The 25,071-nt window shown below is 40.2% G+C and overlaps 1 protein-coding gene across 3 annotated transcripts in view; it reads left to right on the forward strand.

Moving 5' to 3' along the window:
* Positions 1-20,955, forward strand: part of Clip4 (CAP-Gly domain containing linker protein family member 4) — a 70,472-nt gene extending 49,517 nt beyond the window's left edge. For 2 of the 3 annotated variants that reach the window (XM_008846478.2, XM_008846479.3), the window contains exons 10-16: positions 161-250; positions 1,207-1,350; positions 4,161-4,295; positions 7,345-7,468; positions 11,135-11,199; positions 15,550-15,622; positions 18,798-19,116. In XM_008846478.2, the coding sequence (XP_008844700.1) occupies positions 161-250; positions 1,207-1,350; positions 4,161-4,295; positions 7,345-7,468; positions 11,135-11,199; positions 15,550-15,622; positions 18,798-19,116 (950 nt within the window). Of the gene's footprint in view, positions 1-160; positions 251-1,206; positions 1,351-4,160; positions 4,296-7,344; positions 7,469-11,134; positions 11,200-15,549; positions 15,623-18,797 lie in introns of all 3 variants that reach the window. The other variant, XM_017801463.1, reaches the window with a different exon arrangement.
* Positions 20,956-25,071: the final 4,116 nt, after the last annotated feature.

A 25,071-nucleotide genomic window follows, 5' to 3' on the forward strand; every position in this document is an offset into this window, starting at 1 on the left:
GCCTCCCCCCTCCCCTTTCCTCCCCCTCCCAAAATAAGAAAACAAAGAAGTGGATAAGATTTAGTGTGAAAATTGCATATATTTTAAAGAAAATATGTTTTCATGCTTAATGTTGAACAAAATTGTGTTTTGCTGAAAGCATTTTGTTTTTGTGCCCTAGGATTAATGACATCAAAAAAAGAGAGTGCTTCCGAGTCCTCGCTTGCATTGCCTCCCAGTGAAGAACCAAGAGCTGCAGCAGAGAAAGATGGTAGTTTGTGCCTTCTGTTTCTCAGAACTGCATTTGCTGATGGAATGTTCAAATAATACAGTACTGAAACAGCTTATATAGGGGTTAAGTTTTAAAGTTGCTAAGGAGAAAATCGTGGCAGTAAAAGCCTCCCTTGGGAAAAACCTCTTTAAAAATATAAAACCCTGTAGCCTGTTCCTTATGTATCTTAAAGAACTTCTGGACTAGATATGAGAAGGGATAAAAGGAATTTACAGTGCAGATGGCTTGTCCTTACCCTTTATGTCATTAGAAGAAGAGATTTGTGCAGTCTTACATGCCTTCAGGTTTAGTCCAAAATGTTTTTTTTTTTTTAAATTAAAATTTTTATGTGTATGAGTGTTTTGTTTGCATGTGTGTAAGTGCACTGTGTGTGTGCAATGCCTAGCAGAGGGCAAAAGAGGGCATCAGATCCCCTGGAAGTGGAGTTACGGTTGGTTGTTAGCCACCGTGTGGGTGCTGGGAACTGAGCCCAGGTCCTCTACAAGAGCAGCCAGTGCTCTTAACCACTGAGCCATCTCTCCAGCCCCTAATTCAAAATGTTTTAATGTTAAACGTTGTCACCTTAAAACCCATTAATAGAATATATGTATGTATTAAAAATAAAATGCTTTCTATTATAGTTTCCCCTGAAAGCAGTGAATGTTGATGGTGAGACTAGTTAACATTCATTGATAGGGTGACACCTCCTATGTTATAAGACAGCCATCTTACACTGTGAATCCTTAAAAATTGCTGCTTATTTAAGCATGGGTGTATTTGTGCTTAAACAGCAGTATACTTGGATGAAATCAGGTATTTGACACTAGATAATCCCAGTTGAGGAAGCTAAAGGAAGTTGAGGAAACGTTTCAGAAGGATTTTTCCAGAAAAACATCTTACTAGTCCCTTTGTTTTTTACATGCTTTAAAGTATGATTCTTTTTGGTTCCCTGTCAGTTACCCAGCATGGATCTATCAGCAGCTCCTCCTCCACATCTTCTCTTGAGCGCAAGGAGAGCTACCCTAAGAAACTGAACACAAGCAGCCATGGCACGAAGACCATGAGCAAAAGCCCCTCTCTCTCGTCCAGAGCCAGTGCTGGTATCTATGGCTTTTTCAACCAGGCTTTCTTGGTGTTTTTTATCTTGGTTTGTTTGTAAGTAGATTTGCTCTTTTTAAACGTGTAAAAGGAACTCTTTACTTCAGTCAGATTGAACTACTTCCTGTTTTCCCCACCTCCCCAGGGCCTTAAGACTCCGGGCTTCGGTGGATAGGAGCCCTTACATTCATTCTTTGTGTTGTGGTGGGTCTGTTCCATCCAGTCAGCTCTCTTGCGTGCCTTTGTATCATTTTCATGTTTAAACAAGCATGTTTCCTGGATGACAGAGCCTCTTCTCATGTGCCTTTAACTGGGTGGGTCCTACATAATTGCCCCCAGTCACTTGTCTTCCATTATGTGTAAGAGGCAGAAAATGCGTTGCCAGGCTTCTGGTTGAAATCTACATAGATCCCATCAAATGCTGTTTGCTTGTTTACCTGCACTGTAACCTCGTCCAGAAAGAAAATGAAGCCATTTTGGCATAAGTTGGAAAGTTCCCCTGAATGATGCTTATAATAATTGCCATATTATTTCATCATACTTTGCTACCTACATAGAACTGATGTTTTATTATAGAAAGTGTTTAAGGCAGTATTTTTTTCTGTTTAAAAAATACTTTTTTGAGACGCTGGGATGTGGCTCAAGTTTTGAGTGCTTGCCTGGCACGGTGAGGTTGTGGGTTCAATCACCAACTCCGCAAAAACAAAACAAAAACTAAAACCACGAACCGTGTGTGGGAAGCCCCCAAACTCACAGTGGTGCTATTACTATGATAAATCTAAAAGTGGAGACATGAAAGGCACAAGCCTGGAAATTGGACCAAAATTGCTTATCTAAGTGCCTGTCCTGCCCCCATCCCAGCCAATTTCTCTTTAAGGTCCTGAGGAACAGGGGAGTAGGTGCTTGACAATGACACAGCAATCTTGCTCTTTCTTTATTTACATTTTAAAGAGACCTTCATTTTGAATTTGCTCTTTTGACATTTACTTGATTTTAGAATTTATGAGGGTTTGGAATTACATTTTTTCTTTTTACCTTTTATTACAAGCAGTTCCAATGTGCCTGTATGCCTGCCTACTTTTTTTCTCTTTATACATTTGAGGATTATGTTGACCTAAATAATAATGAGGATAAAGGTAATTATCAGAATGAGAAAGGACCTTTTAGAGGGGGGGAGGTATGTGTGGATGCAGGGGTCAATATATGGAATTCCAGAGACATTTCTTTAAGCTTTTCTAGAGGGAATTAATAGTCTCCCATAGACTTTTGCATTGGAAGGATGTGAACTGCAGACTGCAGACAAGCATGGAAAGATGAGTAAATGGAGGGCAGGACAGAAAGAAAGGGGTAGGGGAGTGGAGAGGTGGGCAGAAAGTCTGGTTCTGGGCCTCACCTCACTGTCTCCCATCGATGAACTTGCCTCTTTGGGCCATTGTCTGAAGAGGCAGTGGGCAGGGCTGAGGTGTTCTGGCTCCTCTGGGTCTGGGTAGCAATCTGGATGTGGCATCTGTGGCCTGCAAACATCTTGTCTTAGGTCTTATTTATCATTACATCTTTTATGAAAAGCACTTTGTAAACTCTGCAGTGCTACAGAGGTGTGGTGTAGAGGTGGAGGGCCAGGACTTTTCAGAGGCCCATTGATGAGGGGGCCTAGGGCTTTTTGGTGTCCCAGGGAATCCAAGCTTTCCCTTTCTACAGGGTTATTAAACTCCTTCACTTGCCACCTATGTTTTCTGTGGCTACTTGTCCTCTCCCAGGCCTTCACCTAGGGTTCTCTAGGCCTTCCTGGATGGTAGCTGTTCAATCTCTTTTAGGGACAACCTTTTGATTGTTGTATTTGAACAGCTGTTGAGACAGTATTTCTCTGAGACTTCTGATACTGAATAGTGGACATATTAGGGTTAGTTTTGAATTAAATGAAAGGGAACAGTTTTCTTAATTGGGAAAACTGTTTAGGGTAATTGGAACCAGTTGTAGGTTGGATAGTCCTTACAGGCAAAGCTTGGGACCAGGAATGTTTTGAATTGGGGTGTTTTGGGTTTTGAAGCATTTGTATAGACTTTACTGTTTGATCATCTCTGATTGGAAGCTTTGAAATTTCTGAAACTTTCTGCATGTTGGCACTCTGATCTGAATGTGCGTTTGAGCATCTATGTTCAAGAAGTTCAGATTTTGGAAGATTTCACATTTCGTGTAGTCCAGTTTGGGGTGCTTTGTCAGCCTGCAGCGACTTCGAACCACATTCCCATGTGTATCTACACTGAGTACAAGTAAGCACAGTACCTCTGGTGTTTCACTTGAGTAAGGTTAGCCCACTGGACAAATCTGACCTGCCGCTTGGTTCTGCAAATGAAGTCTTATTGGAACAGAGCTAAGCATATTCTTTTTGTGTTGTTCATAACTGCTTTTGTGCTTCAGCATCAAAGTCGAGTCCTTGTGAGAGAGAAGGTAGAGCTTGCAAAGTCGAGTGTTTGCCATCTGTTTTTCACATAAATGTTCGGCTGGAGCAGAGAGTGTGCCTGGACGCCCTAGGAGAGTTGGTTCTTTCCCAGGATCTAAGTCTATGAGTTCCCCACAGCAGTGATGTTCTGAGGGAACCCTTCTTTCTTGCTTTGAGTGCCCTGACGTGTTGTGTGAGGAACACGGCTGTGATATGTATATAACGAAAGGCACTGGTGTCAAACCTCCAGCTAACTAGACTAGTTAGAATACCGAGAGATTAAAAAATAATGTGTTTTTTGAGTTTTTCCTTCCTTTGTTTTCTTTCTTCTTTTCCTACCCTGCCCACGTTTCCCACCCGCCACTTCTATAGGTTTGAATTCTTCAGCAACATCTGTAGCAAATAGTACCCGCCAGGAAGGAGAGCTCCACCTTGGAGAAAGAGTGCTGGTGGTAGGCCAGAGAGTAGGGACCATTAAGTTCTTTGGGACAACAAACTTTGCTCCAGGTAACTCACCTAAATTGTCTTTGCTCAATTTGAATTTTTTTTTATAGTACAAGAGGCTTAAAACTTTAGAGGCAAATGAAATGTAGCCATAGAGAAGTTCTTAATTAGCCATCCTTGTGGATGATCGTGATGGCAAACAGAGTGTGAGGCAGTGATGCAAACTTGGACTGTGGGTGTTCCCACGGTGCTCAGAATGACTGGTGTTTTCATTTGCCTAATGTTAAAATTACTTGTGGTTTACTTAGTTTTTTCTCATTGACTACAGAGTGTGATAGATAAATGACAAAAGACATAATCAGGATTAAGTTTTTATTCTCCCCTACCCTAGGAATAATCCTTAAAATGAGTAGGTAATGAGTTGACTGCATAGCTTTTATCAGAGTGGCTTGCAGAGGAAAATCAAGGAAGATACAGAAGCTATTGTACATCCCCAGACCTAAAAATACATGTCTGTGAACTGATATATTCAACCCCATCTACTTAATATTGTGCTTCCAAAAGTAAAGATAGTTTTCTTTTGCATTTTCAAAGATTATAACTTTAAATGGAAGTCAGTTTCTTGAAACCACTTCTGTGCTTTAAATAGCAATATGCTGTTTTAACACAAGGTGGCATTGCAGTGTTTAGCAAAAGGTTATCTGTAACATTGAAAAAGGAAAGTTTGTGGTGTAGCATTCTTTCAAGAACCAGGAAGGAACTGAGATTTTTTTTACTCTATTTGCAAATAAGCAAATTAACCTGCCACAGTTTTGTAGATGCTGATGAAGACATGAGACTCTTAGACCAGAGACGGAGGGACTAAATACCCACAGTGATAACAGCAGGTGGAGTATTAGTATTTTCCTGCCCTGATCCCCAAGCCCCAGGTCCCACAGGCTGGAGCAGAGAGGGCCAGCTGATACCCTCACACCCAGCAGTTCTTGTTCTAGAAGGGGAGCCAGAACCTTTAAAAGGTTTAGATTCTTTTACTCTTGAGTTAATTGCTTGGCGCAGTTACCTGCTGCTCTGGAGGGAGACTACACTTCTGTTCTCTAAGGCTGTCCCCTGTACAGACATGCATGCCACAAGTCTGGAGTAAAGGCATCCAGTTCTGTCTCTGAGACAGAAACATGAGAGAGCCATGGAAAATTGCCTCCGGATACACTGTTTGATTAATACCACTTTTAGTTATAAGTCAGTACATTATTTGAGATATTTTGGAATCCATGACTCCCACAGGTCTCCTGAATGCTTCACATTAGATAGCATGTACTTAACATAGTTCTTAAATAAAAACTTAGGAAGCCCACTGGTAGGTTATTTTTCATAATTGCTGTATATCTCAAGTTCCCTTTCTCTGACTATATTAAGCAGGACTATGACAGTTTGATTTTTTAAAAATATAATTCATCTTTTTAGGTTGGCTTTTAATTTTTAGATTCCCCACATAAATCATTCAGGAATTTGGGGAATAATAGGCAAGTGAAATAAAGTTGGAAGCTTTCATGTTAAAGTCGTCCTACCCTTTAAGGAAGTGGTAGTGTATATACTTAAGGAATCCAGATTTTGACTAGTCATTTCTATAGAACGGTGATTATGTTGAGACTTTCTGTAGATTATAAGATCTGGACCTGAAAGAGCACTTGTTTAGCTGCCCCAGTATTGTCAACGCCACCTTGGAATGACAACATTTAGATGGGAATGTGGCGCCACTATTCTAATACTTAACAGAATGTTTTTCTGCTGTTACACATTTTTAAAGAGTTATATGGTAAACGTGCAGTAGAAACATGGTAAATTAAAATGGAATGTTAATAAACTAGAGAGGAAGGTATCAAGGGAAAAAGGAAGTAAAATTTGAGAAATCATAAATGTGATACTCAGAAATAATCTTAACCAGACTAACGTGGTTTAGGCGAGTCAGAAAGCTGCTGACTTGTTTTCAGGGCATTAATGTGGCTAGACAAGAGGCTTATGCACACGGCATAGTGGCATAGGAGGGCTGTGCAAATACAAAACACTGGCTGGGCTCTGTTCTTTTCAGTACTAACATCAGTAACCAGAAGTGGGCCCAAGTGGGTTTTTTTTTTTTTTTTTTTTTTTAGTGTGAGAGAGAGAGAGAAAAAAAAAAACAAGATTAAGAGATTATTCTAGGTTGGCTTTTAAGGTTACTATAAATGAAATTGGCTCTTTGAACTAGTAACTAAAGGAAACAATACTTTTGTATTTTGTAATCTGTAGTAAATTTCTTGATTTCTATGTGCTTATTTTTTATTTGGTACTGTTTATAAGAAGCCAACTACAATCACTGTTGTACTGTCTTAAACTACAAATGAATGAGCTATTAAGTATGTTTAGCTGATCTTCCCCCCCACCTCCGACTCAGGAGCCCTTGTTTAGGAATGGTCCATATGTAGTTCCTGTTGGCGGCAGTATAGTCTTGCTGTTTCTGTTTCAGTTTCTAGAGACTTGCTGTCCTCAGAGGTGGCCCTTAGATACTAAGCCTTTCAGAAAAATGTTCCCATTAGCTAACCTAAGTCTTTTCATTTAGTTAAAAGACGTAATAGCATCACATGCTAGCCAGTGGTATTGTCCATGTTAGCTCTGTCCTTGTTTAATTTATCAAGTATTTGTAGTGTTCTAATATTGGGATAGTAAAATGAAGAGTGCGTGTCCGTTTTAGGATTTAGGTATCTTGGTATTATATTAACACTCCTCTCACGGAAGCACACTGTATTAGAGTTGAGGACACTTTCTTTTTCATTATAGTTTTAAGATACGTTTTGGTGGTACTCTACTTGCGTAATAGCTAATCCTTTGTACACTGGAATTTACGCATTTTATTTTCCTCCCTTAATGTACTGCTCTGCAATTATGCTGGTAAAATGTTTTCCCCACTTTTCAAATTTTCAAGTTTTATTTTATAATTTTACCATTTGAAAGCTTAATGATCTTCCATCATTTGGGTCATTTGTGAAAATGCTAAGCCATTGAGACTTTGAGTTGGTATAATCGCATAACGATTGTGAATAAAGTGCAGATGCTTTTAAAATGCAATCTTCTGTTCTAGGGTACTGGTATGGTATAGAGCTTGAAAAACCCCATGGCAAGAATGATGGTTCAGTTGGAGGTGTGCAATATTTCAGTTGTTCTCCAAGATATGGAATATTTGCTCCCCCATCCAGGGTGCAGAGGTGAGAAAAAAAATTGGAATTTATATTTATTTACGCACACTTCTTGTAATTTGCAGCAGGACCTTAATTTCATCTGGAAGATAAGCACACGCCTTATTTGAAAGGGTTAATCAACAACCTTCCTCACAGGGAAGGCTCATGGGAAGCTAAATTTGCCTTGCTGAGGATTTGCAATTTTAAAAACCTCCTTTCTTCCTCATTTGCAAACCCTGTGAGTATGTGTAGGCTATTAGAAGTGGCGTTTGCAGCTAAGAACAGGGAAAGTAGCAAGCTTAATCTGTCATGCAAACAAAAGTAAAAATGCTCTCTGATTGCTTCAGTCACATCCTAACTACATTAAATTTCCTGCCAGCAGGCACCCATTCATTCTCCTACAAACCTAATGGAACCAAAATGGCTTTTTCCTCTGATTTCTTTAGTTTTCAAAAATAGATAGGCAGTAGCTCTTTGGGGGAAGTGAAGTTTCAAGGATTTCTGTGTAATAAACCTCCTCGGTATTTCTTGCTAAGATAGTAGTATACTTGTGTGCTACCTCCCTCTGGTTTTGAAAAACAGGCAGATCTGAAACAGGTCCTCAGGAAATTCCAGGTGAAATGCAAAGTACATTTTCTTACGTGCTGGGAGAAGCTGGTTCCATCTGCTTTTCAGAGGCAGGGAGATGGGATGCTAATCTTTTAGGAAGAGATAAAACATACATGGTATCATCATAGTCAAAGAACTGCTTGGGCAGTCCCAGAGCCTTTGCTGGGTTCCTTTTAGCTGGACTGTGACAGTGTTGGCTTTTGGTATTGGTTTCCCTCGTTTAGAGTGTACTTGATATCATTATTGTGTACGACAGCAAGGCATTCAGCTTACAGTTCTTTGTAGTTCAGAAGGTATCTTCACTGAAATGTTATTTCATTTGACCTTAATAAATACTTGGCCAGGTGAGCTGGAAAACAATCCTAAGTATTACAAACCTTTATTGAGCATTTAATGGTAGGCTTTGCACTGAGCACAAGCAGTATATGCCATTCCTCTCTGCAGACCCAGGGAGCCATCAGCTGGCTGGCCTTGGTCCCATCTTACAGGTGAACAGTTTCCAAGAGAAAAAGTAGCTGAGCTAGAGCTGTATTGCTGCTTAATGGAGGAACTGGGCTCAGCCCAATTTGGTTGCCCCCCTTTCCCCCAAGTCCATGTGTTTAGGCACTTTGTGCTCCCCCCTCGCCCCCAGCAGCCCTTTTTAAATGAAGAAGAGGAGGTGCTGACTATTGAATAGCACCTGCCCATCCATACTTGCCATTGTTTTCAGTATGTCTCTGTGATTTACAGCAAGCTGTGGGGCAGGCCCTATAATTATCCCCTTGCATGGAGGAAGACAGTCTGGCCCAGAGAGGTAACATGAGCTGTGCTCCACAGTGGCAGTGGGGATTTGAACCCAGCAGTCTAGAGTGTTAGTGCACTCTTCCCCATAACCCTGTAATGGTTACCAGAGCTTCTGTGACTCTCCTTCCCACCTGTGTCAGGTAGATGGCTGATATGGGAGTCAAGCCCAGCTCAGTCGTCTCTCAGGCCTCTGTGTTCCCCTGTCAGTTGGGATCATTTTCATTGCATATCGCCATGAGCTCACAAGCTTCATTTGTCTGCTAGTCTTGAGGACTGGGGTTTGTTCCGTGTTCAGTTACCCTGAGTACAGAGTTGGGCACATTTTAGGCACAGCACAGAGCGATCAGCTCTGATTCGTAGTCCCGTGCTTTTTGTATGGACGACCTTTTCCCCTCCTCTGTATTATGAAGCCGCATTCTTTTCCCGTGGTTTCATATTTTTCATTGCTTTGTTTACAGAGCACATATATTTTTTTCTTTTCTTTTTCTTTTTTTTTTGACTGTTTTGCTTGTCTTCTGTTTGGTCTTCAAGGTAGTGCATCTGAAAGCAACCCCCACTTCTTAAAAGAAACAGGGCTCTGTCTAAATGAACTGCTGTCTCGATCCAGCTGTCTTCCTGTCATCTTCTGATTGTCTCATTCATCATCATCAAATACTATTAAGTGTCTTTTAGCACTTTGTGCTGTGCTAGGCATTCCATAAGCAAATAAAACAGACATGGTCTCTAATTTCGAGGCGTTTTTAATGTAAACCACTTTGGAGTTCTTTAAAGACCCCACTGGTCTTCAAAATGGTAAGATTTTAAACTAGGGGCTGCTTGAGGACAGTCTTGGTGACCAGTCACAATTCTGACCTGTCCTTTCTCCTCAGGACTGTAGCTGGCTTTTTATTTTCCTCCTTTGTATTTTTTGTTTGCTTTTAGACAGGGTCTCCCTGTAGCCCCAGCTGGCCTGGAACTTGCTATGGAGATCAGGCAGGCCACCATTTCACAGAGATCTGCCCACCTCTGCCTTCCAAGTGCTGGGATTAAAGGTGTGTGTCACCACACTCAGCCTCCTTTGCATTTTACAATGTGCTCTTTTGCCAGAACCTACCCCCATGATGACTTCTGCTTGCATAGCTGTGTAGAACCACCGACCATAACCCTCCTTCCATTTAGTGTATTGTTTTGGTTAATATATAAACCAATGACTGTTTTTTAGAGAAAAATCTAAGAAAACGCATAGACACAAAGGGATCAAAGTTGAACCCTCCATCCCCACCCCATGCGTCTTCATGGTTTTCAGTTGTTGCCCTTAGGTACTTAGTTGTGATGAACTGATCACTTCTAGGATTCAGTCCTCTCCACTCACTACATCATTCCAGTACCTGTCCTATTCACCAGGTCATATTCTTTGTGTCCATCAGTCCCCTGATGGTTGTGGGATGTTGTGCATCCTGTAAAAATGATGCATATGTATCGCAGGACGGAACAGAAAAAAGTGCAGGAGCGGCGGGGTTTCCTGATGAGTGCAGTGAAGTGTGCTGCCGGAGGTGACTGACAAATGACGGCCGTGCAGATTTAGGTCAGTAAACAGTTGAAAGGAAATGAGGCTGTCAGGATTGGCTTTGTAAAAATAAAGAATGATTTGAATATCAAAAATAAAGAGAAACTCAGTGGGAAGGTGACCTTTAGAATGGTGCTTAGCGTCAAACGTGAAGGGCCGTGGATTGAACTGCCACACAGGTGTAACAAAAAAAAATTAGGCACATGCACAAACTTGGCCGTTATCTTTTTTTAAGAATTAGAGGTGATTTTAAGATAATTTTAGTCTTATATTTGTTAAACTTGATATAAAATAAATGTATCTCCATATTTTTTAGTTTATCCTTTGAGGATAAAGTTCTAAAGAAAAAGTCCTGTTGGGTTCAGTTCAGTTCCTAGCACTGCAGAAAAACAAACAAGAACAACAGAGTATAAAGGGGCTGTAGATGTAGCTTGGTGGTGGCGCGCTTGCCTAGCATGCGCTAAGGCCCAGGCTCCGTGAAAACAAGCAAACATCAGAACTCAGGTCCCTATTTCAAATGAACCCATTCTGACTTTCCCATGCCACCTGTTCTTGACAGTGAGGACTGGTCTTCTGCTTGTTGTCTCCCATGTTAGACTAAAGCTCTTCTCCAGCTCAAATGGGTGCTCAGTAAATGCTTGCTGAATGAATGGAGTAACAAATAGCAGTTGATGTGAAACCCTCAGTTGAGAGTCTGTCTTAAACCTGAAGACCAGCTGTTTCTAATGAGACGTACTTCTTTGTTTTACTCATAGACTAACAGATTCCCTGGATACACTTTCAGAAATTTCTTCAAATAAACAGAATCGTTCATATCCTGGTAAGATGACACAGTTTTATTTTTGTAATAAGTATTTCTTTGCTTTTATTCATAGAAAAATTTTGATACACGCACACACACATTCACACACATATATATTTAACGAATGTGTGAACTGCATCTGCATAGTTCATACAGTTCATGCGGAGCAGATCTGTTACCTGCTCCCCAGCTGTGTTGTGGAAACCCTGAGAATCCTCCTCAGCTACCTCCTCATCCCTTTCCTATATCCCACCCGAAAGTTAATGAGCCTTGGATTTTGGATTGATTATTCCCTTGATTTTTCTCGGTCTATTGTTACCCATATATGGATTCCTCACTAAACGATGTTTGGTTCTACTTTCTATTTTGTTATTGAAGTGGGATGTGTGATTGTGAGTTGTTGTTTATTTGGGTCGCATCCTGCTTTTTTTAATGATTACAAATGGTGCCGTTGTGCACGTGTGTTGGCGTTTCTCTGGGGTTGGTAAGCATGAATGTCCATACCCTTGCTCTTCTAAGAATGCCAGGTGTTGGAATCACCCACTTCACTCGGCCACAGAGTAGAGTACTGTTGGCTCACCTCACCAACAGTAATCCTGTTTGCCCTGGATATCCTTGCTGGATTTAAACAGTATTTCCTTGTAGCTTTAATCTGCACTTCCCAGATTTTAACAGAAGTCGGTCCTGTTTTCAGCTTAGGGGCCATGTATTTCTTCCTTTGTGAAGTATCTGTTACATCTCTTGCCCATTTTTCTTTTGGGTGATTTGCTTTTTATCTTATTATAGATTGTGTATTTTGGGTGCTAAGCTTTCATCAGTTTTATATGTTGTAAATATATTGTTAGTTGGTGATATAGCTTCACTTTTTGGGGGATGTCTTTTGATGAGTAGGTATCTTTAATTTTTTTGGAAGAATTATTTTTATTTTATATGTATGAGTGTATTGCCTGCATGTGTAAGTGCACCCATGTTGTGAAATGCCCACGGAGGTCAGAAGACGGCATTGTATTCCCCTCGAACTGGAGTTACAGACAGTTGTTAGCTGCCATGTGGGTGCTGGGAATCAAACCTGGGTCCTCTGCAAGAGCAGCCAGCCAGTGCTCTTAACTGCTGAGTCATCTCCCCAACCCTGATCTTTAATTTTTTTTTTTTTTGATCCTCCTGTCTCCATCTCCTAAGGGCTGAGACTAATGGACCCACAGTCCGGCTCTGCTCTTTAATTTTTATGTAGTCAAAAGAACAAACCATTTTATGGCTTGCATTTTTTATCTTAAATCTTTTTTAAAGATTTATTGTAAGTGTGTGTGTGTGTGTGTGTGTGTGTGTGTGTGTGTGTGTGTTTAGGTGCCCACAGAGGCCAGAATTGTCTCTTCCATCTGTAGATAGTGACTATCTATGAAAGAGTTATTTGTATAATGCCAGTCCTTGAATGTCTGTTGAGGTTACCCTATGATTCATGGATTGTCGCCATTCTAGTGGGCATGTTGTTTCGATGGGACATTCCTCATGATGTATGGTGCTATGTGAGTTTGCTGAGGCAGCTTTGGCTTGGAGGTAGCTGTGTTCCTTTAGTGCCTTTCCATCTTCACTTGATCTTTTCCCCATTTTGTTTACCCTCCTCCACTGTGCACAAGTTAAACTGTGAATATACTTCTTAGTAATTATTGTAGGTTCAATTATTGTTGGCCATTTAATGTATGTGCTTCACAAGTTTAAAGTCAATCATCTGCCCTCTCACCCCATAATATTGAATCCTCAGTTGAGCTGCCTTGTTTCTATTTTATCTTCCCATAAATTTGGCATCATCATAATACTTTTATGTAGTAACATTTATTTCACTTCTGTCTTTACTTGTCTTTATTCACCCCCTTAACAGCTTCCACTTAGGATCACATTGCTTTGGCCTCATGTATACCCAGTTTTTATTTGTCTTTCCCAGTGATGTTTTTTACTGGGTATAGAATTTCAGACTGACAAATATTTTCTCCCTGCACATTGATGTCTTTTTACCATCCTCTGGCTTCTGTCATTGATGAGAAGTCAGGAGTCTGACTAATCCATGTTGTTGTAGGTGATTTATCTTGGCTTTCTGTTTGTTTGTTTTGGATTTTTTGAAGGAGCTCTCTTTGGTCTTGTCCAGTTTTATTTGGATGTATGTGGCAGGAGATTTCTTTTTGTGCAGCTTGTTTGGCATTGTGGCTAGTCCTAGATCTGGAGATTGGTATCTGACCAATTCTACAAAAATTCTTATCTATTATACTTCAAATATTTTCTTCTCCATTCTCTGTTGTACCCTGTGGAACTCCGATTAGTAGGACATTTGGCACTGCCTTTCCTATGACATTTTTATATTTTCCACAGCTTGGCCTTCTGACTGCGTTTTAGATACCTGTAGAGTTATTCTTCTATTTCCTAATTCTCTCTTTAACTCTTCTACTGCCTAATCTAGCCATAAGGTTAATCATACAAAGTTGGCTTTTCTTTTTGCAAATCTGCTAAGTGTTACTCTTCTTCCCCACATTTTAAGGCTGTACTTTTATGTCTTTAAACATTTAAAATATTATTTTGGGTCAATTCAATATCTTAACTCTTGGTATGTCTGATTTTGCTGTTGATTTCTGTTGAGCCTAGCTTATGGTGCCTACTTTCCTTGTGTTTTTATGATTAATTATTGCGAGATGCTTGTTTTACTTAGAATTTTACAGATGAGAATTCTTCACCTCCAGATACTGTATTTCCTTCTGCTAGTTGCTTGGAAGCATTGGCAACCTGGAGGACTTTAATTGATGTTCTCTGCAGCGTTTTTATATTACATAGATAGCATGAATTTGCTCATGGCCACAAAATCTGAGAAGAGCAATTTCAGCCTTCTGCTGAGTGAGAGGCTGATCTAAGTCACTTTCCTTTATTTGCATAAGAAGGCTGTTTCATTAGTTTCTCATCTAGACTGATACTGATCATGAGTCCTTTACTGGGGAGTCTTTGGTGGGCGCCCCCTTTGGGTAGGCCGTGCTGCTGCTTTCTGTGTCTCCAATGCAGCCTGGAAGGTCAGAGTCCAACATCCGAGAATTAAGTGGAAATTCTGTGGTACAAGATGGTGTGTTGTTTGGGTGCCTGGCAACCTTTCTTGGCTTTTCTTTCTTTTTTTTTGTCAAACTGTACTTTTGAGGGCTGGGGTGTAGCTCAGTGGTAGAGTGCTTATGTAGCATGTACAAAGCCATGGATTTGGTCCCCAGCATCACAACCCCAACATATGTGTGCGCATACACACACATACACACATACACACACACACACACACAGAATGCCTTTGTGTTTGCTCAACGTACATTTTTAAAAATCAGAGTTGTTTTAAATTGGAGTTGCTTCATTTGAGAGATGTGTTTAGTACATCTGGTTTGTAGAACTGGAAATCCTTTTCCTTTACAAAAAATTACCTTTTGAGAAGCCTTTCTTAAAAATTTTTTAAGCTTTTTTATATAGAGATGGGAACATTAATGAGCTATGCCTTTGTTTCTGCTCAATGTACATTTTTAAAAATCAGAGTTGTTTTAAATTGGAGTTGCTTCATTTGAGAGATGTGTTTAGTACATCTGGTTTGTAGAACTGGAAATCCTTTTCCTTTACAAAAAATTACCTTTTGAGAAGCCTTTCTTAAAAATTTTTTAAGCTTTTTTATATAGAGATGGGAACATTAATGAGCTCTGAAGTTTATTGTTCAGTGCTCTGTACCTGAGATATCTTTATCTTTAATGATAGTGCTTTTTAAAAACATCCTTTAAAATTTTTTATTTTATTTTTATTTTTTATGTGTACCAATGTATTGCATGCATGTGTGTTAAGTGTACCCATGTCGTGCAATGCCTCAGAGGCCTGAAGAAGATGTCAGATCCTCTGGAACTGGAGTTACTAACAGTTGTTAGCTACCATGTGCATGCTGGGAATTGAACCTGGGTCCTCTGCAAGAGCAACCAGTGCTCTTAACTGCTGAGCCGTGTCTCCAGCCCCTAAAAACATCCTTTTTTGTATGATTATCAAGATCATACTATTTCATCATATATGGATTCCACTTTATCAATGTGTGACTCAATATTATTTAGTTTTCAAGAACTCTTACAGGAAAAACCTCCAAAAGGCCTGTTATGATCATAACTTACTCTGTGTGAACAGAGCTGGATTAGGAAGATAAAATTGTCCAGAAAGCTAGGCTACAGTTATGTTCTAAATATGTGCTTGCTTTCTTTTCTCCAGAAAAAACCCCCACTTGATATCATAGAACATCTGTAGAAGAAATGTTAAAAATTAACTTTTAATAAAACTGAAAACATGATTTATTTTTCCTCTTCTAATCTTAACTCTTATATTTAGGTTTTAGAAGAAGTTTCAGCACAACTTCTGCTTCTTCCCGAAAAGAGATTAACAGGAGAAATGCTTTTGCCAAGTGAGTATTAAGAAGATTTAGAAAATATCTTTCAAGATGAACATGCCAGGATTCTGTGAAGGGAGAAAAAATGGAAGTTTGTGTCTTGTGCACTGCTCAGTAGAATTTTAACACATAAGAGAGAAGGTGTGCTCCATGTGTGGGTTCTTCCTCCCCCTCTGCAAGCTCAATTAAAAATGTCATGAGTAACTAAAAATAGTGTGCTGCCTATGTCTCTCTTCTCAGAGGTTAGCACTGTGAGTAAAAGTTGGAGGAATTTACATTTGTGTTTTCATTGAGTGAGGTGGATTGATTTTTAAACTCTGATTTACTGAATTCATCAGATTTGGTTCAGTATGCTCAGCAATATATGGAAGAAACTGTAGGAGCAATCTACTTAAGGTAATCTTAAAATTATTTTTAAAAATGCTCTCATTTCCCCTTGTAGAGTGTTCTCCTCAAATCCATCCCTGATTCTGAGTTGGAAATTGATTTCCTCACTTGAGTAGCTGAGAATTTAGGGGCAGTGACTTTATGCTGCAGTTTATTGAAGATATTCAAGAGTTCTTGGGCAGAATGGAAGACATTAATAAAAAGATACAGCCAGATTATAAAGGATTCTGAAGAGAGAGGAGAGGGAAAGCCAGTGTGGAGATGTTGCTTTATAGGAGGATGATACAGAGTATTGGGCAGGTGGGCATGGGGGAGGAGAAAAATGCTGAGCCTGAGGAAGGGAACCAGAGCAGGTCACAGGGAGAACAGATGATCTGTTGATAGGAGAGCAGTATAGCAGTATTTATCTGTTTCCTATAACAATAAAAAGAAATTCAGCTTTACTAATAATAGGTAGACAGATTGACACTTGTACCTGTTTAAAAATACACATTTAAAATACATTTTTAGCCAGGTGTGGTGGTGCACACCTTTAATCCCAGCACTTGGGAGGCAGAGGCAGGTGGATCTCTGTGCAACCTAGGCCAGCCTGATCTACATAGGAAGTTCCAGGCCAGCTAGGGCTACAGGGAGATCTTGCCTCAATGAATATATTTATATATTTTGAGCATTTTGTACATGCATACAATGCATTTTGATCATATTTACCCCCTACTATTCCCCCAACTTCTTCCCAGATCCAATTCCCCCCAATGTTGTGTCCTCTTTTTTTATTTTTAACCCATTGAGTCCAGTTTGTGTTACCCTTAGACTCATGGGTGTGGGCCGTCTATAGGAATGTGATTGATCTAAACTGACTGTCCCCCAGAAGCCATTAATTTTCAGTAGCTCCTCAGTTAGGAGAGTTCCTGAGCCCCTCTCTCCTGTATGCAGGAATTTTGACTGGCTTGATCTGCTGCAGATCTTGTGCAGGCAACCATAGCTGCTGTGAGTTCATGAATGCAGCCATTCTGTCTTGTCTAGAAGACACTGCTTCACTCTGATCCTCTCTGATCTCTGGCTTGTAATCTTTCTGCCATCTCCTGCAATAGTCCCTGAACTTTGTGGGGCATAGGGTATGATCTAGATGTCCCATTTGTGGCTAAGCATGCCGTAGACCTTTATTCTCTGTACTTTGACCAGTTGTGAGATTCTGCATTAACTGCTGTCCACTTCACAAAGAAACTTCTTTGATGTAGTCTGAGGTTTACACTGATCTATGGGTATAGAGATATAAATTTAGAGGGCAGTTTGATACTATGTCCATTTAGCAAAATCATAGGCTTACCTTTAGGGCCTAGGAGTTCCCCAACCATAGGTTCTTAGCCAGATTTACAGTTCCAGGTTTCCTTCAGTGGAGCAGGCATTAAATCCAATCAGAACATGGTTGGTTACCCCTGCAACATTCATGCTATTTATTGCATCCATGAGTATATCTTGCCACCCCAGTCATTATTGTAGCTCACAGCGTTCACAGCTGGGTAAGACTGTTGATTATTTTTTTCCCTTAGCAGCACACAGAGTGCCTTCTAGTACTGCAGAAGCTAGCCAGTAGGGAAGAAGCTTTCAGGTCTAACATTGAGTTCTTTAATCCATTTGAAATTTATTTGTGTATATGCAGAGAGATCATTTCATTCTTCTACATGTAGATACCCAGTTCTCTCTGCACCACTTGTTAATGATACTTTTTTCCAATGTGTATTTTTGTATCTTTGTCAAAAATCGTATGACTTTAGATGCATGGACTTACATCTGGGTCCCTGATACTATTCCATTGATTGATGTATCTGTGCTTGGTGCCAGTACCATGCTGTATTTACTATTATGGCTCTGAGTGTAACTTGAAATCAGAAGTGGGTGGGTACTTTCAGCAGTGTTTTATTGTTCAAGATTGTTTTGGATATCTAGGGTCTTTTGTGCTTTCATATAAATTTTTTTTTTTGGTCTTTTTGAGACAGGTTCTCCCTGTAGCCCCAGCTGGCCTGGAACTTGCTATGTAGACCAGGCTGACCTCGAACTAACAGAGATCTGCCTGCCTCTGCCTCCCAAGTGCTGGGACTAAAGGCTGTGCCACCAGTTTTTTTTTTTTTTTTTTCTTCTGTGAATTGAATTGCATTAGAATTTTCATACGGACTGCATTGAATCTGTAGATTATTTTTTGTGGGGGGGATGACTATTTTCACAATATTAATCCCAGCAATCCATGTGCATGGGGGGGGGGTCTTCTCTCCATTCTTTGGTATCTTCTTCCATTTCTTTCTTCAGAGTTTTAAAGTTTTCATTGTATAGGTCTTTCACGTCCTTGGTTACTTTGGTTAGGTTTATTCCAAGGCTTTTTTTTTTTTTTTTTTTTTTTTTTAAGGCTGTGGTGAATAAGATTCTCAGTCTGTTTGGTACATAGGAAGCTTACTGATTTTGGTACATTAATTTTGTAACCTACCACTTTGCTGGAGTTTCCTGGCGGAGTCCTTGGGGTCTCTCACATAATAGAATCGTGTCATCTGCAAATAGGGATATTTGATCATCTCAGTTAACGCTGCAAAAGCCTTTGACAAAATCTAACAACCATTCATGATAAAAACCCTGGAGAAACTAGGAATGGAGGGAACATATCTCAATTAAAAAATGATTATATTCTTCATAAACTTTATGTGATTATAAAACTAAATAATGGATTCAGACCTGGCAGCACAAACAAATGTGGAAATTGCATCCGTCGTGTGGCTCTGATACCTAAGGCCTGTTCTTCTTCCCTTCTGGATAGGTCAAAGACTGCTCTACGCCGAAGCTGGAGCAGTGCCACCACAGGTGGCCTGGAGGGGACTGCAAAACTGCATGAGGGGTCTCAGGTCCTGCTCACCAGCTCTAATGAGATGGCTACCGTTAGGTACCTGGGCCCCACGGACTTTGCCTCAGGCATCTGGCTTGGACTGGAGCTCCGAAGTGCCAAGGGGAAAAATGACGGTGCTGTGGGTGACAAACGCTATTTCACCTGTAAGCCAAACCATGGAGTCTTGGTTAGACCAAGTAGAGTGACCTACCGAGGGATTAATGGGTCAAAGCTTGTTGATGAGAATTGCTGAGTTAAACCAAGACATTTAATGAGTTCATATGTATACTTAACATGTACTTGATGTAAAATAGGATCTACGGTAAAAGGTTTAAGTATTTAAAAATGGAAAATATAGTTATCTTCATAAACATAATAATTGAAAGAGTCCAAAGGCCACAAATATGAACTCTGGGGAATCATGGTTCTTTAAAAATAATTTCAAGGGAAGCACTTTTAAAAATTAGGTCCCAAGAAAATTCTGGGGCTCAAAAAAATGAATGTGCTGTTAGGTGATGTGCGATGCTTTGCTTTCTCATTCCGTTTCAGCTTTGCACGTGATGTTGGGTTTCCCATAGTGCCATAGTCATGATGGTTCTCGCTAGCTCCATTTAACATAAAATTCACACGACCCTTTTCTGTCCGAGTGCTTTAGGAATTTTTCGTTCTGTCTGCAGTTTATTACTAAAAGGTAACTTAAGAGAACAGTATCTGGATGACTGGTGTAACTTTTGTATTTTTGGTAAACTCACTTGCCCTTTCAGAAAAGCCTCCTGTAAGCTCTTAGGACCTGGGAAATGGATGCTGGGAAGTGCAGGCTTTGGGTGCTGTGTGGCCCTGCTTCTTGCCCATTGCTAGACACGGAAATGAGTTGCTTTGATCAGAGCCGCTGATTAGTTGCTTTACAGAGCTAAGAAGGAGCATAGGTTTCCTGACTTGTGGCTCAGTGCTCTTTGCTCTGTACAGATGTGGGCTCAGATTTTCCTGCTGCTGCCAGACTTGCCTCATCAGTGTGAACTACAAGAGGCCTGCAATTAAGATTTAAGAACTCAAGGCAAAATTTTTTGCACATGCTTATTTAATGTCTTTATTGGATGTATCTAATACATACAAAGCACTTTTAAAACATGATGCACTTTCTTTTTTTTTGAGAATTTGCCATCATTTCCTCCTGGGCTATGAAACTTTTTAAAGAAGTATTTCACAGAAGAGAGCAAATTAAGGTCAGTTAGGAGGGTGTCTTAGTTCATTTGAATGTTGGTGGTTTCTGGGCTTTTGGGTGTTGTGCTGTGTGTTTTGTCCCCTTTGGCTGTGGAGCTGAGTCTGGTGCACAGCTGCCGAGTGGGCCAGCGCTTTGGTTTCTTTCTTGAGCACATTAAAGCGAGGCTCTGCAACGGTGATATAATAGTGCCACACATTTGTCTTGTGGATATGTACTGGAGCTTCTGTCCTGTATGTGCAATGATTTATCCTTTATTGTAAATATTTAGACTAAAAACTACTGCAGAAATATTGAACAGTTTGGTTTATGAAATTAAAAGTATCCTTCCTCTAATGGAATTTGCTTTGTGCTTAGACATATAATATGCTGAACTATTTTGCAATATACAATTTAAAATCTAAATCCTGTCATTTTGTTGCCTTTTTTTTAAGTATGGTATTTCAAATAGAGTTATTTTCCTGAAATACATTTGCAAACTGAGGCTGCTTTATAATCAAGGAATATTTTTATTGATTGAAGAAAATGACTGCTGCCATTAAAAAGTGAATTTATTTTATTATATAAATTATTTCTTTAAAACTATTTGTACCTTAGCATGAAATCCATGGATATACTGAACCTAGGTATCTATAATTCTTCCTGTTAACTATTAAAAACTGTATGTTAGAAACAGTAATGCTGACACGGAACTTAATTTTGACATCAAAGAACCGATTGTGCTCTTGATGTTTAGATTAGGATTATTAACTCCATAATGGTTTATATGCTTGCAAATACTATACATGCAAGATAGGTGTTTTCGTTTGTTTTGCTCATTAAATGTCACTCAGATTCACTTCTTGAACATTAATAAAAAGGAAAGCTGTTGGTTTTGGAATGGTATTGTGTCATTTGCCCCCTCTGAAATTCTCCTTTTTTCAGTCACTCTGGGTCCATGTGCTCTGTGCTTCCACTCCCATTGTAATGACTTGGGTTTGTCCTGTCCCTATATAAAAAGTCTTCAAGGTCTCATGCTTTGTAAAAATGTAATGTTTTTATTCTTTGAGATTTTCCATACATACAGTGTATTTTATCATATCCACCCCCACTCCTCTCATTTCCTCCCAGACCTCCCTCACCACAGCCCACTCCCCACATCATGTCCTCTCATTTTATTATTATTTTTTTTAAAGTTATTTATTATTTTTATTTTATGTGTATGCGTGTATTGCCTGCATATGTGTAAGTGCACTGATGTCATGCAGTACCTGTGGAGGACAGAAGAGGCTTTTGTATACCCAGGGACTGGAGTTACAGACAGTTGTTAGCTGCCATGTGGGTGCTGGGATTTGAACCCGGGTCTTCTGCAAGAACAGTCAGTGTTCTTAACCTCTGAGCCATCTCTCCAGCCCTATTTTTATTTTTAAATAACCTACTAAATCCATTAGTAGTGCCCATATGTGCACAGGTGTAGGGCCAGTCACTGGAACATGAGCCACCTACCAGTGACCACCCTTCTGAAGAAAACTAAACTGATTCTTCCTCCCCTAGCAGCCATCAACTCAGTAGCTCCTCAGTTATGGGTGGGGCCTCATTAGTTTCCCCTCCTTCTGTACTAGAACGCTGACTGGCTTGATCTTGTGCAGGCAGCAGCTGCTGTGAGTTCATGAGTGCAGTGGTCCTGTCATGTCCAGAAGTCACATACTCAATAGAATGGAGCCCTTTGAATTTTGATATTTAAAAAACCCTAATCACCTTTCTCCTAAAGAGCTTTGTTTTTCTATTTCAGAGTAATTCGGAGGGGGGGAGGGATAATTTTAAGTGTTTAAAAATGTTCGAATTCATGTGATTTCTTTACAAGTGAAAGTGGACTGAGATGGTGGGATTTTGGTGGAATCCCCTTCTTCCCCAGAGCTCTTCACACCTCCCATGCTCTTTTCTTTTCTCCGTTTGCCACCCTTCGTCTGTGAACTTGTTGCTTATTACCTACTTCCTGCACTAGATGGAAGGGTGAATTTCGGTTGCTTTGTCCACCACTTTATCCCCATACTGAGAATAATCCTTGGCACCTGCCTGCTGCTCAGCAATGCCTATTGAATGAACAGCGGCACTGCAGGCCAGATGGTTTAAATCCTGAGGAACAGGAGGTGATTTGGAGAGACTGCGTCCTGGGGCTGGTTCATCTTACTAGATAAGGGAGGAAAGAGGGCAAGAAAGGCTCCAGTGTCGTAGCTCAGCTATGCCCCTGAAGAGTGAGAGGCAAGGGATGAAAAGATGCCGAGTGTCAGGGAGAGGGAAAAGAAGAGCACAGTAAATAGGGCCACTGGGATAGCACCCTGCCTTTCTGGAGCTGGCTTTGAATTTCCGTTTTGATATGACTGTCATTTAAAGCATGTGCTGTGTGTGGGCTCATGGAGAGAGAGTGAACTGCATCCCACTCAGGTGTGTACAACATTCGTCTCCAGTACTAAATATTTTCATTTTAGAGTTTGATTTTGAGGCTATCTATTTAGAATGTGGGCTAAAATTATTTAAATTACATTGAACAATAGCTAGAAACAATGTATTAGAATCATTTCATTTGAGAAATGTAGTAATTTTAACTACTGGATATTTGTTATCTGAGAGACATATTATAGCATTGCAAGACAATAGGAAATTTATTTTTATTTTTACTTTATGTGTATGAGTGTAATGCCTATATTTGTAAGTGCACCCATGTTGTGCATTGCCCTCTGAGGTCAGAAGAGGACATTGGATTTCCCTGGAACTGGAGTTATGGATGGTTGTTAGCCACCATGTAGGTGCCAAACCTGGGGTCCTCTGTAAGAGCAGCCAGTGTTCTTAATCACTAAGTTATCTCTCCAGCCCCGAGTGTTACGTCTGCATGTATGTAAGTGCACCCATGTCATGCCCCTGTGGAGATCAGAAGAGGGTATCAGATCCCCTCCAATCGGTTGTTAGCTGCCATGTGGGTGCTGGGATGCAAACCCTGGTCTTCTGTAAGAACAGCTGGTGCTATAAACTGCTGAGTCAGCTCTCCAGCCCCCACCAATAGGAAGTTTAAAAATAAGTTATGCTCTTTGCTTCACTACACTTATAAGCACAGTAGTTAATACAAAACTCACTTTATCATATATATCACTTAATGCCCCTTGGTACATCAGTCATCATTTACAGCATGAGCTATTTGCATGTACAACAAACATTCCTAATGAAGCTGTGAATGGGCTGACCAAGCCAAGCTTGTAGGCCGTATTATAATGCAGTATGATGCAGTATAAGGCCGTATTATAATGCAGTATGATGCAGTATAAGGCTGTATTATAATGCAGTATGATGCCTTTGCATAGGCAAAAATGTTTTTCTACCAAAATTTTGTGGCTGCTTTGCACCAGAGTGGGGAAAGTGCGTGTGGTGGGATTAGCGTAGGTGGACCTGTATGGTTTCATTATGTTTGATGGAAATCAAACTGTTTGTTTTATAGCTCTCCCTCGAGGGAGCAGTACCAAGGAAGGGTGGGTTCTTTGCCCATCTTTTAAGAATGTCTTTAATGAGTTTTCATGATGATATCTCAGCAGTGAGTCCCTTCTACTTTGCTATACCTCTCCAATAAGAAAGAGTGTGGTTGGGGTGTGCTGAGGAGGGCCCGGGAGTTCTGAATTGTGTAAAGATATTTTAAGTGTTTTAATTGAGGCTATTAGCTTAAAATATAACCCCTCCTTAGTGACCACCAGTATCATCTTAAAAGTGCTCACAAATCTGGCTTAAGCTCAGCTGTAAAGTCCTGAGTGAACCTAGGTATTAGTAAATGTCTTCCAACATAGATAATTGCATGCGTGTACCCTGATAGACTTCTTTTGTCAGGAGTTTGATCTCAGGGTTGGGTACTTATTCAGTTGTTTGAACTGGCTAAATGAAATCAAATAGGGAGTCTCAGAAATCCACCTACCTTGTGCTGATTTTGAGCTGGAGGCATTCCTAAATCATAGGAGGTTTGAATGTCTAATGCTGTGTGCTCTTGATCTGTGCCATTCTGACAGAGGTTAAGCATTGTCAGCTCCAGCCCAATAAGGTTCTTCATGGTTTTGTTCAGAGTACATTTGCCTCACTGAAGACTGAGCTAATCATTATTTTTCACATAACAAATCAAATCAGACTGACACAGAACCAAATCATGTTAAAATGATATGCACAGCTTCAAGCCATTCTTTTTCTTCCCCTCTGGTTTTCTTGCTGAGGTCCAGCGTATAACCTAGTCAGCCTCAGTGGCAGCTGCTCCCTAGAGACCCTGTAAAGGTAAGTGTGGCTGCCCAGTGTCTTTGGGGGCGGCGGGGGGGGGGGCAACAATATCCATATCCCACAATGGATTTTTAAATGAGTTGTAATAGTCATAACAAGCCTCAAATTGAGGGCAGGAGAAGTGGACCTGGCTTCACAGAGCAGAAGGTACCATGAAAGACCATAGCCAGCTTCTTCCAAACTCACTGCTAAAAGTGGATTTCTAATAATTCCAACAGATTATACCTATCAGTAAAAATATGTAATTTTCCCAAGTGCTCTTTTCTCTCTCTTGAAGGAAGTAGTGTTTAGGGAATTATGAACTCGCCTAAGAGCCTTGGGATTTCACTTCATGTACCTTGTTGTGACAAAGGAAAATCCCTGTCCCATTCAGCTTTAGTTCTTTTATCACCATCGACCAGCTGCTTATCGGTATGTACAGGAAAAAATTTCTATATTTAAAGCAACTTCTTCTGAGGTCTTTGAAATACTACATAAATAACCTTTAAAATAAAGGAAAATAGATTAATTTAAAAACCTCAAATATCAGATATAGGTAGTAAACTGTAGGAAACTTACCAACAATTTTTACAGTCTTTGTGAGCTATTTGAATCGACTGTTTGGATTCTCCATCTCCATATCTGCTCTAAAGCTTTATTTTTCAGAGCAGGCTTCAAACATTTGCCATACAATGGCAGTTGACTATTAATCGGAAGGAAGGTCTC

The sequence above is a fragment of the Nannospalax galili genome, unplaced genomic scaffold (assembly GCF_000622305.1).
Source record: "Nannospalax galili isolate Female #2095 unplaced genomic scaffold, S.galili_v1.0 scaffold683, whole genome shotgun sequence".
Taxonomy (NCBI): domain Eukaryota; kingdom Metazoa; phylum Chordata; class Mammalia; order Rodentia; family Spalacidae; genus Nannospalax; species Nannospalax galili.